The 15,451-nt window shown below is 33.0% G+C and overlaps 1 protein-coding gene across 4 annotated transcripts; it reads right to left on the reverse strand.

The window, feature by feature from the left end:
- Positions 1–230: 230 nt before the first annotated feature.
- Positions 231–14,819, reverse strand: LOC126677673 (synaptotagmin-2-like). Of its 4 annotated transcripts, none has more exons than XM_050372420.2 (10): positions 13,942–14,819; positions 13,453–13,694; positions 12,593–12,611; positions 11,404–11,609; positions 9,391–9,500; positions 9,142–9,240; positions 5,964–6,393; positions 5,740–5,879; positions 5,249–5,349; positions 231–930 (listed from the first exon to the last, which is right to left on the reverse strand). In XM_050372420.2, the coding sequence occupies exons 1-8, from the start codon at positions 14,664–14,666 to the stop codon at positions 5,791–5,793; spliced, it is 1,920 nt and encodes a 639-aa protein (XP_050228377.1). In that variant the 5' UTR covers positions 14,667–14,819; the 3' UTR covers positions 231–930; positions 5,249–5,349; positions 5,740–5,790. The 4 variants fall into 4 exon arrangements, with proteins under 4 accessions (XP_050228377.1, XP_050228375.1, XP_050228376.1 ...); XM_050372418.2 differs by having other exon boundaries at positions 231–910; positions 5,955–6,393; positions 13,942–14,812; XM_050372419.2 differs by having other exon boundaries at positions 231–922; positions 5,955–6,393; positions 13,942–14,812.
- Between the last annotated feature and the right edge of the window lie 632 nt (positions 14,820–15,451).

Raw genomic sequence — 15,451 nt, forward strand, 5'->3', positions numbered from 1 at the left:
TATGTTATAAGTATAAAATAAGCTAAAGTTCATAATAATTTTACCAATAATCCCAAAAGATACAACATTTCCCTATATGTAAATGTCATTATAAATGGTTAGTATCAATGATAAGAAAATGTAGATATGCATTAATAACATTTCCCAATATCGAAAACACTATCATAGGTACTAAAAAGACATTTCAACCAATGCACTATAAGAAATTTTAAAATAATTTACTCCAAAGAAAAAAAAAGTAAAATAACTAATTTTAGTTCTAAAAGAAAATATGTCAAGAACAAAAATACAATGACAAATTGACTTTGGAGGATAAAATAAAAATTGAAAGAACCTAAACTGAATAAATATAACCTATGCTTAAAAATCACTGAGCTTTGAGTAAACTAACCCAAATAGATAACGAACAAAGGGTCAACGCGCCTCCTGAACTTGTTACACGGGGTCATCTAACCTGTTTTATACTTTTTTGAGCAACTAACCCCAAAACTCTTTATTTTTGGGTCAAATAATCCCATAATTTATATTTTTATTTTTAAAAAATAGATTTAAAATTATTATACCGCAACAATTAGGAAAATATCTAATTATTTTTTTGCATCCTTCACCTCCGATTTATATTTTACGCATTTTAAAAATACAATTATGGGTTATTTGACCCAAAAATGAAGAGTTTTGGGGTTAGTTGCTCAAAAAAGTATAAAATGGGTTAGATGATCCTGTGTCACAAATTTAGAGGGCGCGTTGACCCTTTGTTCAATAGATAACACATAAAAACTAAACTAAATCACTTGTGAAACCTCCAAAAATTATATAATCAAAAATTTGCTGCCGCCGCCGAAAGAATAGTCCTCTTTTATTATCAATAATGTGTATCATGTGATGCGAGTAGGGGGGATCACTGCACAACCTGCAATAGAACCTGAAAGGCTGTAATGAACCTTTAGTGAGCCAAGAAAAAGAAGTAAACAATTTATATTGTGTAAAAATGGGTTATTGTCATAAAATATCTTCACCTTTCGTGTTTTATTGAATATAAACACATTCTATCAAACGTGGTACCACATATCCTAACTTTTTATTTTGTAGCATAAAAAAGTTCAACCTTTTATTTTGTGGCATTTAGAGCCTAAATACCTTATACGATGTCGTTTTGGTCATTCAAAGCCGCCAATACGACATCAATTTTATGAAAAATAATGCATAAAAGGGTACTTGGCTATAGGATGAAAAATTTAGAACAGTTGGGATACGAGGTGAGATTTTTATTTTATTTTTTTAGGAAAAAAGTGGAACGTTTGATAGAATGTGCTTAAATCGCAAAAAACGTGAAACATTAAGATATTTTATGACAATAAATTAAAAAATTTGGGAATGGGCAAAATATATTTTCAGAAAATGTTGCCCTCGTATCTTTTATCCCATTCCCAGGCTCTTTAAATGTATGCATGCAACCAACATACACGAAAATAATAGGCATGTTGCTTTTGGAGCTTTATAGTTTATGAAGAATCAAAAATTGTATGCTACCCTAGTATATGGAATAATATAGTTAATTGGACAAAACTTAAAAAGAAAAGAACAATAACAAAGAAACAAGAAGAAAAAATTAATATTCTAAAAAAGCAGTCAAATGTTGTGAAAATATAAACTACTAATATTTATCAAAGCCATTTTGCTATGTATCGAAGCCATAGTCTCGTAGCCTTTTTAATTATGAAATATAATAATATTTGTATCAAATTCACTGAAAAATGATGCTGCTTGCGACTTTCAACTGGAGACATTTATCACGGGTCAGGAGCAAAGGGGTCATAATGGAAGCAGCAAAGAGTGACCTATTTGGGCTGCCAAAGATAACCGAATCATATTCTTAATTCATAATGGAAGCAGCAAAGAGAGACCCTGTATCCCTCGCCATAGTTTCATAACCTGGATTGCTATCCGGAAGGGTCTAAACACAAGAAGCAAGCTCTACAGTTGGGGTTCTGTCAACAGTCCTTGCTGTGCTTTATGTAATGATGGAACTGAAACAGTTGTGCATCTGTTTTTTTCCTGTAAATTCTCTGATGTTGTATGGAGGGGTGTTCTTAAAGGTTGTGGAATCCTCAGAAATCCATTAAGATGGAGTAGAGATCAGTTGGTTTTCCAGGAAGTTTAAAGGCAGGAATGTGAGGAATAGTCTGTGCAGGTTGGCCTTCTGTGCTGCTGTTTATTACATCTGGATGGAGAGGAACAATGCAATCTTCAAAGGTTGCAGGCCAAAGGAAAGTGAAGTTATCAAAAAAGTTAGGTTTGCTGTTTGTAGTAGACTTAATCTTAGCTTAGACTCTGATGTTAATAGCTGTTGGGTGTAACAGCTTGTATTAGCAGAGTTAGGTTGTTGTTGGTGGGCGTTTTAGCCTTTTTAAATGAAATCTCGGTTAACTGACCAAAAAAAAAGTTCTATCGAACCACATCCTATTCTTTCTTTCCGTCCTCATAGGTCTGAAGAGGCTATATGTGACTATCTAAAACAAGTTTTTCTAACAAAGACAACAGTGTCAGGAAGCTTCAGCTTGAATTAATCATTTCTAACTTACCCAACAGGAATCTATTAGTTCAAGACTATTACTCTTTGTGGAAAAATATTCAGAACTTGTTACAACCAAGATCTTTGGAGAAGGATTAACAAGTACACAAAACCAGCCGAAGAGACCAATTTTCAATTAAGTTGCAGCTTGAATTTGTTTCTCTCTATGCCTTCAGTAAACAAAGATCTTGTTCCAACTTTGGTGACCAATTTTTGAGAACTCTTGCACGAGTAACAATGTATCAATACTCGGAATAGTATGGAGGACACAAGGGTTAAGGTCGTGACATGAATTCCGCACAATGCCATGTTGTAATCTATATTACTTGACTCTCCAATTTGCCTTGCTGTACCCGTGTCGACACGACAGGACACAGATATGGACACATGATCCCGATCGTATTCATGAAATTGCACTGACACTTGAGAAAAAGAAGAATACAAAGAAAAACAAATTGCTTTGCTTGGCCTAATAGAACGATCTCCTTAGAACAATAAGATTATTAGAACATGAAGAATAATGAAAAATCAAACGTTCAAGAACGGTTTGTAAAGAAGAACGAAGAAGAAAGACACGAAGTATTAACTATTTTGAGGGTTGTTTTGTATACTAACTCTGTGTATGTCATGTATTAAAGAAGTGTCCAGCTGTCAGTTGAGTTTTTTTGACAATTGTGTTAATGATAATGATAATTATGACAGTATAATTTGAAGAGTCCAAAAGTCACAAGAATCTAATAATCACACTTAACTTTGCAATCCAAGAGCCACAAGAATCTAATAATCACAGTTAACTTTGCAATCCAAGAGTCACACTTAGCATTAAAACGGAAAGAAAATGAAGTAACTTTTTCCTATGCGGTTCTTCATATTTCACAGAAACTCTGAAAACAAATGAGTTTGATTGGAAATGGTTTTCTTCTTGTATTATAGGAAAGTAACATTTGCAAATATTTTGTTAAGGGCGCATCTAAGATAGCTGATAGCTGCTCAAATCATATTGACTCCAAGTCATTTTCATCGTATATCTACTTTTTCAAAATTGATTTAAGCTGAATGTCCATAGAATGTATTCTCTAGGGAGGAAAAAAAAAAAAAGATGACCCGCAGTTTTAGAGTCCTTCCTTGATATTAACAACTATTACCACCATTCTCAGTTACCACAATATCGCTACCACAGTCAAGAACATTTCAATTATTTGATTAATTTTTTTTGTTCTTAGCTGAATAAAGTGTTGGTATCTATCTACTTGTAAAGATATACGACGGATGGTGCTCTTAGCGCTCCATGTCATATCTGCACTTAATATGTGTAGCTGTTTTCTCAAAATGATATTATTCTAGATTTAGTTAGAGTAAATATTCAACTCAACTGCACAATTATCTCAAGATTAATTTTTTTCGACTAATAGCCACATATCTCTGCTTCTGTTGATTAGTTTTAAATTGAAAAAATTAAAACAGAGCTCATTCTTCTAGGCCTTGAAAATTGCAAATGAATTATCAACATTACCAATTCATCAAAAAAAAAATTATCAACATTATCCAGCACTTGCAATCCCTAATTCCTCATTTGCTCCAAGAGAATCCTAAAGTTGTGGATAGCTTTAAAAAGCATGCAATTACAAAGTTCTTTTTAAATTTCTAGTCTGAATCATAAACTCTCATTTTATTATTTTGTTGGCTGACCACGATGATGAAGAATTATGCTATTTTTTTTGGAATATGCTATTAGACTGTTTAGTCCTATTAGACTTTAATGGGGTGGAGCTCTCAGTTGGTTTGCTCTCAAAACCAATTAGCCCCGAATTCCGCTTTCAAGCTTCTTTTAAATTAAATTTCAAGCTCAGTGTTAATGAAAAAAGACAATGATTCTATTTTAGATATTTTGTTCATATTTGCATGTTAATTCAAAGATAAAAATATTCATTTTCAATCTTAATAGAACTGTTAGAGCTTTTCAAATAACCAATCGACCCAATAGTTGAAGTTGTTGACTGAGGCTCCAACTATAGTATTTAACACAATTCACATGTAAATGCACAATGGACTTAAAGCATGAACAAACAAGCACACATGCCCATCCACCTTGTGCTCAAATATTGTAATCAACCAAATGAGGATTGTCAATTATTAAACTCTAGACTAATAGATCATAGAGCCTCAGTTATAATGTCAAACAACCAATCCAACCCATAGGTCAAGTTGTTGGATGAGACTCCAACTATATTATTATCTTAACAGAATGTATATGACTTTGTAACTCATGAGGTGAATACTTAGACTCGCATAGTGTTTTGAATTTTCAAACCAATTTTAATGGGTACTATAAAAAGTAAAAAACCAAAATAAACAACATCATTTCAATTACCTTCATGTAAAGGGTAGTTTATATTATGTGTAACGAACAAGAGAAAATAAAAAATAAGTAAAGAAAGAAAATTGTGTTGCTGCCTTACAAAGAATATTTGATATGTAGTGCAAATAGCACAAATCAAACTTAAGTTTAGATATTAATTTTTTTAATGCCATTTGATGACTTGTATCTTAACTTAGATATGCATAATATTTTTTAGGCTCAACATTTTGACTATCTTTTACCAAATAGCCTATCAGTAAATATATGCTATGTGAAATAACAATGTGATTAAGCAGACCAAGAGAACGAACAATTACCTCAGATACGGTATCCATTCCTCTCATACTATAGCTGCCAAGGGATAAGGCATCCATTTGATTCTTACCCCTTTTTCAAGTCATGAAAACTATTTCCTCTCCTGAAAACAATTCCTAGATAAGTTAAAAGCACAAGAAAAGAAATAAAAATAAACCCACCTCCGTTCTTTAAAGATAGAAAAAGTTGCTATTTTAATATTAGTTAATGACAAAATTATCAAATTATTCTTATAATGCAATAATTAGAACAGTTGCTTTGGTTTTTGTAAATAATTAATCCATAATGTTTCACTTTAAAATTATTTACAAGGGTACTTCAGAAATATTACAATAAATTGACTATAAATAATTAATTTCTTATTTACTGTGAAAGTATAACTTTTCCAATCTTTACGGAACACAGGAGTATTTGAATAGTTGGGAAACAAAAGTTAAAAGACAAGCTATATATTGCAAAAATAAAGCAGATAAAAACTTTAGGAATCAATCACCTTCTTAAGCAGGAGTACTAAGCCACCTATCTGTATACTATTTTTGGCATATTAAGGGTTGAAGAAACTAGAACCGTCCACACTGATAGCTATTAGCACCAATATGCTTGTTAAAATAGCAAGCCAAACTATAACTGATCCTGCGATTGGAAAATTTTAAATGTGTCATGAAAAACTCAATTGAACCTGCTTTAAATGGGAGAACTGTTAAATACCTCCAGAACCTTCAGAACTGCTGTTGGTATTGGAAGGCACTGATTCAGCATTACGACCACGTGGTCCTGCAGCTGAGACATCGTCAAAAATTTTATTGCTTCCTGTCTCAGATGCCACAATCCCTTGAAATTCCTCGCTCACTATTAAAGCAGCTAGAACATCCATAAATGACTCTTTATCAGATTCATTAGAAGATTCCCTAGCCATTGAATCCAAAGGCACATTTAATTCATCAGAATCAGACAATTCATCATCTGAAGCATCTGTATCAATAGACTCCACTGCAGATTTGTCATCATCTTCATCCTCAACATATGCTTTATATGTCAGTCGAAGTAGAATCTCTCCAGAAGATCGTTTTCTGAACAGTCCCCAACCACCTTGCAAAACTAAAATCCTGTCTGTTGGTACAGTGTCTTGAAGCGAACCTAAATCAACCTGGACACATTTGAATTTTCAAATACTATACTTAAAAAGGAAACAGACATCAACTTCAGAAAACTGACCAACCAGATTTCTTTTCATGAAGTGGATAACAAATGCAGGCATGTTTTAGCAAGGACCAATGAACACAGGCAAACTCTCTGCTAGCAGCAACCAGAAGGAAACAAACAGGCTAATTGACATTCAATGAATAGTGCACAAAAATTTCTCAATGCTACAACACCCCTGATCTACATGTGAAGACCGTTTGTACTCTACCAAAAACTTCAACAACTCTAGGAAAAAAATGATGGCAAAGGATTTGAATTTGATTAAGGAATATGTAGATTCTATAATACTATCAGATATCTGGGAGAATCGTTGATTTTCAATAATGAACAAGTCAATACTCGAGCCAAATATAACTGGCAAATATTAAAAATGTTTTTAAGAGCAATTCAATGAAAAAATAGCAAACAGAACATCATAGACTAATCAAGGACTATTGAAATATACTTTTGAGGATATTAGAATGTAACTATTTTAGGAAGTAATATATGTCAATAGTCAATAAGAAAAGGAAAAGAAATTCATGGAATAATTCTCATATGTATGATGTGTGCATGGACTTTCATCGTTAAAAACAACAGGATCACTCTCAAACAGCTTATCTTGTTGAATTTAAACAAACTTATAATGAGCTTAATGCGTTGCTTGCTACCTCTCTTCTGATATTACAGTACAGCAAAATCAGAGAGAACAACTTGCTGTTATAAGTATCTTAGCTGGTCTCCGCCCAGAATTTGCAGCCGTAAAGTTTCAGATCCTTTCTAGTCCAGAAATTCGATAATTGAAAGAAACTCCTTCTCGAATTCTCCGTTCTAAGAATAGTTCACCAGTTTTCTCATCTCACTCTAACAGTGCTCTCATAAGGCGTGGTGGTGAGCCTAGAAGGTTTTCAAAAGGAACAAAGGAGGGGGTCCGAGCAACCAAGATAATCGCTTTTAGGCGCAAGGGGGTGTTGTTTGCTATTATTGTCATGAACCAATGCGGAGGGAACTTGTAAGAATTTGCACCATAGGTCTCAAAAGAATCAATCTGCTTATGTTGCTAAAGCTTCAAATCAATCCTCAGACACAACCATGACAGTCTCTGCATACAAATTTTTCAAGCTCTCTCAGGAAACATTGAAACCCCTGTCTTATCCTATTGCTGATTCATGTCATCCAACTCAATATCTTCTTTCCTCCTAATCAAAATGAGTCATTGATGCTGGGGCCATAAAGCATGACATGTAATTCTGATCTTTTTTCTACTTTTTTGAGCAAATACTTCTTCCACCAGTGTCAGTGTGTCACTTTTTAGCATATGATTCTTTTTCAAGTGTCCTTGGTTCTGGAATTATCAACCCAACTCCATCTCTCCTTTTATTGTATGTCCTCAATATCCCACAGTTCTTCTTCAATTTAATTTGTGAGCCAACTTACTTGTGCACTTAACTATTGTTCAGGCATGGTTTTACTTTTTGTCTTCAGAAAAGGAAAAGAAATACAGGTTGTTGAACTAAGAAATATACTAGACAGAAAAGTCAAATAAATGTTGGCAGCATCAGGGCATTGTAAACGGAAACTTAAGATGGTCAAGTCTCCGTTTATAAATATATGAATATAAGGAAATAATAGTCAATATAGAGACCGACTTAAAATATATATAGAAAAAAAACGGGGTTATGATTTATTAGTGATAATTTAATAATAAAGCGAGGGCCTTAAAGTCATTTTAATAAAGCATTTTTAAAAAAAAAAAACTAGCAAACTAAAAATTCAGTAGAAATTAAAGTCAAAATTTCAAATTTGAAGTTGTTTTTGATAAATTTATGTTGAATTTAATTTGCATTATCAAATAGTTGAAGTGGGAGTATCCCACATTGATTGTGTGTTTCAAATATTGGTTGGGCATTTCCACTTTAACACCAGTTGGTTTTAAGATGGAATCTAACATGGTATCACATCCTTATTTATTCACACAATTTTAATTTGACCCGACCATGTGAGATGCATGAGCGAGGATTGGTTGCTCGGCCCGGACACACTATGCGTGAGGGGGAGTGTTGAAGTGGGAGTATCGCACATTGATTGTATGTGTGAATGGACATGTGTTTAAATATCGGTTGGGCATCTGCACTTAACACCAATTGGTTTTAAAATGGAATCTAACCCAAACACAAAATAAGTGCTGAAAATTTTAAATTATGTATTAAGTTGAGTTATCAAGTGGCCTCTTACTTTCTGAGTGTTGGATAAGTTACTGTACTGAGTTTGATAGTAAAACATAAGTAAAAATTTAAAATCTCAAAATAATTTACTATACATTAAGTGGTATTTTGAGCTTTTCAAAGTTATCACCCCTAAATAAGTGCTTTAACAAACATATACAATTTTTTTAAAAAAAAGTCAACTAAAGTTAAAACGGGAACTAGAACGGTTGATTTGGTATTGTTCATAAATTTCTTTTGCGGTGCATTATCCTTACTTTTGAAAATCAGTTGTGTCAATAAAGCCTTTTTACCCAAAAATCCACTAAGCATAACGTCTGAGCACATAAGTAATTTGTTTTGAAAATGGGGTTAATTCAACTTATATCTGAAGCAACGACATTTATATACCACAGCAGGTCAACCTTTCACACAATCAGTGATGCTTTTTTCAGTACCTCAACTACTTTAAAATTCAGTATATTCTGTTTTAGAAATTAGCTATTTACCTCTGCAGTTCCAATAGTCAGATCAGTAAATCCAAGGGAGTCTTTCACTTGAATACATAATTTTTGTTTCCTAGGATTCGCAACAAGCATATCAAAATCCTGCCAAAAACACAAAACAATTAATTAAGGAAACCTTACAGCTTCAAGTTTAAATGAATTTAAGTTTTGAATGTTTCTTGTGGGGATAAAATACATATCCATATGCAGGAAACACATTACATTGCATAAACAAGAACTTAGAAGCATCACCTGGTTCCATATTGGCTCTCCAGGAGCACCAATTACAGTTGTTTGACTGTTCTTTTTACTACGAATTGTTTGATCTCCAAGGCTCAGAACAACATATGGATCAGTTTTACCTGAAAAGGGAGATATAAGCAGAGAACATTGAAGTGAAAATCAAAGAAAAAATATTCAGGGAAACATTCATTGGTGATCAGCATATAAATGGCATAATCTGTGGCTACAATTCAGGAAATGATTGCATGATTTGTGGCTCCCATTTTGGATTTAGATTATCCACATTATGCCTAGAATCAAGTCCAATCCTCCTCTTCAAGTCATGATCCTGAATTACACTAAGATTGAGTGAAAACAACATAACATTAAAGATCATGAGTAAGTTTTTTTGATAGCAATAAGGTTGGTCGATAGTTTTGGTACATGAAGGACATTCTTAAGGACGAGGGTGGGGTGTGATATGTATAAATGTTCTTCCCCGAGACTGTCATCAGGTTGTTGTTGACAAATTGACACTTATTAATCATCCAACATCATTTAAGGGAATACTGAGGGCATAATTTGTCGCTAAAACTAAAGAATTAATTGCATGATTTGAGGCTCTAATTAATGATTCTAATTTTAGACATTCTTCCTAGAATCAAGTGATTCTTCTTACGATGCAGTTGCATATATTACCTAAAATAGTTTAGAATCAGTCAACTGTATAAGTAGTATACTATTTCTTACCTAATTTAGATTGTACACTAATCACTTTAGTCGAATGTATAAGTTGTATATTATTTCTTACCTGATTTAGATTGTACACTGATCAGTGATCACTGTTTAATGCAAAGGATCCTCAAGAGAAAGGCATTCACCCATTTTCTCAAAGTTTGTTACAGTAGAGAAAAACACAGTGGTGACATGTCGGTTAGAGCTTATGCCATCCAAAGAGAAAAAATACATGATAATATGATATATATATATATACACATACATACATACATATATATAGATGGATGTATACATATGTATGTATATATGTATGTAGTACACGTACGTATGTATTATCAACTAGGAGTGTAGTACAACTTGGGCTATGTGGGTTATAAATTTTGAAGAGTTCATTTTTATAGTGAGCCAAAATTTAAAAAATCTTTGGAATGATCAAATATTACACTAGAAATGCTATCCTATTCAGAGTTCATGGTTTACATAACTCATATTTGAACACCCTACTATCAACTCACCAAACAAAAAAATTGCCATATCAACTTAAAAGAGCCATAAATGTAATTAGTTTAATGTCACTGGCCGGATACCATGAAAGTCATTTTAAGTTACCATAATGCATATCAAAACCTTATCCATGTAAACTTTTATAGAAGTTAGTACAAACTAAAATTGAATACTGAAGTAAGGCTCCAAAAAAATGAAAATTTTAAAGAAGCGAGAAACCCAATGAGAAAGAAATTAGATATTAGGAATAGAAACGAGATGAGCACAAGGAAGAGAGACATCTGAGGCTATCAGGACAAATCATTTTCCTAAAAGAAATTAAGAGTTTAGTACTGAGATCAATGTAATCTTTTAGAAAAAATCAAGAGATCACCCCACTGTTGTAATCAGTGAGCAGCAATACCAGCAGAATCAAAACTAGACGCCACTTCATTAGCATCACCACCATAAGCAAACAATATCTATTAGCACCACCACCACCATAAGCAAACGATGTCTATTAGCACCACCACAACCGCGACAGGCATGACAGGCATACCAACATATATCCATTGTAACAGTATTCATCGCTATCCATCAGCTTTTAAATTAAAAATGATTTGGTGTGAAAGCCGCCAATACCATTGCTAGAAACTAAGAAACATATTTTTGAGCATCAATATAAACTTTCCACTTCCAGTACAATGACACTAGACAGAAAATAAAAACTGAAATCTAGTTTCACTTCCCATTAGGCAGAACAGGCTAGCATAACATTTACACATAAATCAACATGCAAGAGAAAGAGTAAAGTAATTATACCATAGAAGACATATGAAAGTTTCCGAGCATCTACAAGAGTAACTGACAGCTCTCCAACAAAATCATTGTTTCCTTCTTGCACTTCTCCTGATCTGAAATCATTTGCAACAGGGCCAACTGCTTTTCCTTTTTGAAAATCTAATACAATCTTCTTTGGACGAACAAATAATCGCGGCAAATCCTCAGTCAGAAGCTTTGTCAAAAACCTAAAAGGATCCAATAAAATATATGAGTTGCTGAAATAAGAACCAGATACCTCCAAAGATCTAGCACAAAAAATTACAAAGCATGAGTAAGAACATATAAGTTAGCAAATCTATTCACATTATGAAATGGTATAGTGCAAAATTTTATTTAAAACCCAAAAACATATAAATAAAGGAAAAGAACCAGGAAACCAGCCATGTGATTTTAATACCACTATTTTACCAATATGCATTTCAAATTTGATGGAGTTTGGAATTCAAACTCACACTCATAACTTGTACTCTCTCTATCCCAATAGAATTGTCCACTTTCTCTTTTCTTTTTTTCCAAAACTCTTACCCATTTTTAGTAAACAACAACCTTTAAAATTGATTTTTCTATATTGCCTTTATTTAAAATCCACTAATGAGCTAGTATGTATTGCTATCTATTGAAAAATGCAAGGAAATGAGAATTAGTGACTATATTAAATAAAGTTAGTAAGAAAAATAGAGAAAAATTTGTAGAAATTCATAATATCAAATGTGTTTTTTTAAATTGCGTAATACAAAAAAAGTGGACAACTCTATTGAGACAGAGGAGAGGAAGTAATTGATATTGATGCTTTCATTCTATATTAACAACTCAACCCAACTAAATACAAAATAAATGTTGCAAATACTTAAATTAGTATATTTAAAATAAGTCTTCCGTGCTATATGAGTGCCTCTCAAACGCCACCAGAAAGCTAGGCCAACAAAGAGTTGAAATTCCAATGAAGTATCATGTCAAGTATAAAGAGTAGAACACAAGAATTTAAATGTCAAAGTAGAACAAACAGCGCTTCCTCAAGAACTCCTGTATCTTAAATTGATTGATTGAATAAAATGTTGAGAACTTACCTTCTAAACATAGGTGAAATTTAACTAATGTTTGATAAATTAAAAGGAAAAGAAAAAGATGGTAAAACTATCATTTGTTATTGACACAAAAATTTACTTACATTGAGAGAACAGGTATTGCTGGAGATGCCCAATGCACAGAGAGATGAGAAAATAAACACACATTAGAATCTTCAAAGAAATAAACAATAACGAACAGTATTGCATCAGATGCATCATTTTCTCGACATTCACATTCATTTGACCAATCATATAATAAAATTTTCAAACTAGTCGTTGCCAATTTCTCATATTACTCTAGTATCAAAACTGCAGACACATGAACTAATCGGCACTTAGCATTCTCTTCAGAAAATATGACAACTTTCAAGGATAAAGCCGGGCCTTTCAGTACACTCCACATTTTGACCAACCAACTTCATCAAAACCAACAATTTGAATAATTTTACTTGACAATGTATAGCTAAACATTGAAGACGTGTTAAGCAAAAAAATCACACTGCAACAACTGAAGAATTACTACAGGATAATTTGTGAGAGTAACAGAGTGAGAAATGGATGCTATAGTCCCTTAGCTTCGGCTAAATCAATTAGCCCCAGTGACTCCTAGAAAGATCATTAACTTTTTTTTTTTTTGAGAATAAGATCATTAACTTATTCACATATAGAATATTTAATATGTACTTAGTTCATAACCACTTTTGTCCACTTTTTATGATCAAATATTGCTTCGGAAACTTAAAAGCAAACAGTAATTCCTAAAAAAAAAAGCAGTAAAGTTATGCACTAATGAGAACAAGAGAAAGCCAATAATCATTGATCATTCAATTGTGAGGCAACCATAATTTAGTAAGATAGATAGTTATTGAAAAACATGAAAATCAAATTTGAAGATATTACCAACACAAAGAAAAAGAATATGATGAATTAAGTCCTTTGCATAAACTGAATTATGACATACCCATCAAATTGAACAAGCGGAATGGTGATAGTTCAAATTTGATCTTTGGAAGAGACACAAAAGCCCATGAAGCAGCTCCCACCCAAGGTGCAGTTGGTATTAACCGCAGTTTGACCCACAGTTCACCGTCTATGTCAAAATCTCGAATACCAACGGGTACAACAATAGGAATAACGCTAAACTTCAAGGAAAGCATTAGCAGAGCGCGTGCACCGCCGGTATATCTGAGTCCTATTTGATACCTAACCATTTTCAAAAGATAATAAAACTCAATAAAACATGGAGTTGGCGATCAATTTCTGAAGTAGATGTAGAAACTACACCTACATTATGTACAATAGAATACTAATTAGAACAAAAGGACATGTTCAAATTGAGAAACCTAAATATTTGAGATTTTGCTCAAGTTTTGGTCATGAATCCCAGATATTCATCAAAATGTGTTGCATTTTACATGAGTATTCAGAAATTAAAGAAAAGCAAACTTACTGCAAATCATTAGATCGTCGAGAAGTTCGTCTCTCAACATTCCTAACAGACAAAGGTTCATCACCCAAAGAAAACTGTTTGATCTCAACTCTCTCAACATAATCAGGCTTTTGTAGATTATCAATAACAGGCTGTAACAACCCAATTATCCAATTCTCAAGACCACCTCTATAAACCTTCCATAGCTTGCCTAACACCATATTCACCCATTCAACAGACTCCTTCCTCTGCAAATCCTTCTCCAAAAACAATGAAAAACTAGTGGGTACTTGAGGCCACGGACCCCCTTGCTTATTATTATTACTACTACTGGTTTTGCTGTTTTTAGGGTTCCTCCAAGTCCACAGCTTATCAAAAGCAACTCCAACAAAGAAGAAAAACACGAACAATCCAACTATGTTTCTGTTAATAGGCGGCGGAGACGGGATTGGGTGCAGCACTCCTAGCTGCGTCCGTAATTTATGTACCATTGGATCTTCTTCCGCAAATGATGATGTGAAATTTGAAGAAATGGGCTGTGAAATCTCTTCTCCTTCGTCATCGGCAATCTGTTTCAATTCAACACTGCCGACGACGGTTCGGGATTTTGTATTTCTTGAGATTAGAGAATTGTATTTTCTTCTTCGTTTGGAGAATTGGTAATTGTGATTAAAAAGTGTGCTGCTGCTGCTACTACAAGGGCAGAGTTGAGGGAGCGGAACCTGATAGTTGACAGTTGCTTTCATTATCAGTAGCTGAATCTAAGTCATTGAAAAAATTTAAAGAAATGATTTACGAGTATTAGGTTAACAGAACAGGGAGGAAGAAGAAGAAGAAAAAAGAGGGAAAATGTGGAGGAGATTGAACAAAAGAAAGTGAATTGAAATTTGACTATGAAAACGCGGATAAGAACTTTTTTGGAATATTTACTCAATTCAGGGTATTGAACTTGTAATGATACTAAACTATATGAAAATTTCAAAATGAGTATTGAATTTTTTATTGTTATAAAATGAGTTTTTTATTGTGGTAGTAATTGCGAATGAACAAGTAGGGGGGACTGAAATGTTATAAAATGAGCACTTTCAGTCACGTATTTTCTACTGATTGAATGAAGGAAGAAGTCATGTCAATAAAAAGTGGCTGAAAATATTCATTTTGTAACGTTTCATATAGTTCAATATCTATTTTGTAATAAAATAAATTTCAATACCCATTTTAAAACTTTCATAACGTTTAAATTTGAAAAAAATGGTCATTGTGTCATGTGATATAATAAGTCCATTTAACTATTTTGGGCAATTAGGTCTCCAAACTCTTTTACTTTAAGTTCAATAACCCTTTCAAATATGTGACTTATTTAGCTTTCGAGATACAAATTTAGGGATCTGTTAAAATGCAAAATGACTTAATTCACCAAAAAAATACAAGTTTGGAGATTTAATTGACTCAATAAAGTTAAAAAGGACATATTTAATCTCGAGACATAATGTGGTTCTTCAATAGTGGTGAATCCTCTTTTGATGATCTG

Source organism: Mercurialis annua, linkage group LG4 (assembly GCF_937616625.2).
Source record: "Mercurialis annua linkage group LG4, ddMerAnnu1.2, whole genome shotgun sequence".
In the NCBI taxonomy this organism is placed as follows: Eukaryota; Viridiplantae; Streptophyta; class Magnoliopsida; order Malpighiales; family Euphorbiaceae; genus Mercurialis; species Mercurialis annua.

What these genes read in the sequence shown, in the direction of transcription:
- LOC126677673 (XM_050372418.2), bottom strand. Translation starts at nt 14,666, where the DNA reads ATGAAAGCAACTGTCAACTATCAGGTTCCGCTCCCTCAACTCTGCCCT. An exon ending in CGACGATCTAATGATTTGCA is followed by an intron (nt 13,695 to 13,941) that starts GTAAGTTTGCTT and finishes GAAAATGGTTAG; the next exon opens with GTATCAAATAGGACTCAGAT. An exon ending in CAGTTCTGAAGGTTCTGGAG is followed by an intron (nt 5,880 to 5,954) that starts GTATTTAACAGT and finishes TTCCAATCGCAG; the next exon opens with GATCAGTTATAGTTTGGCTT.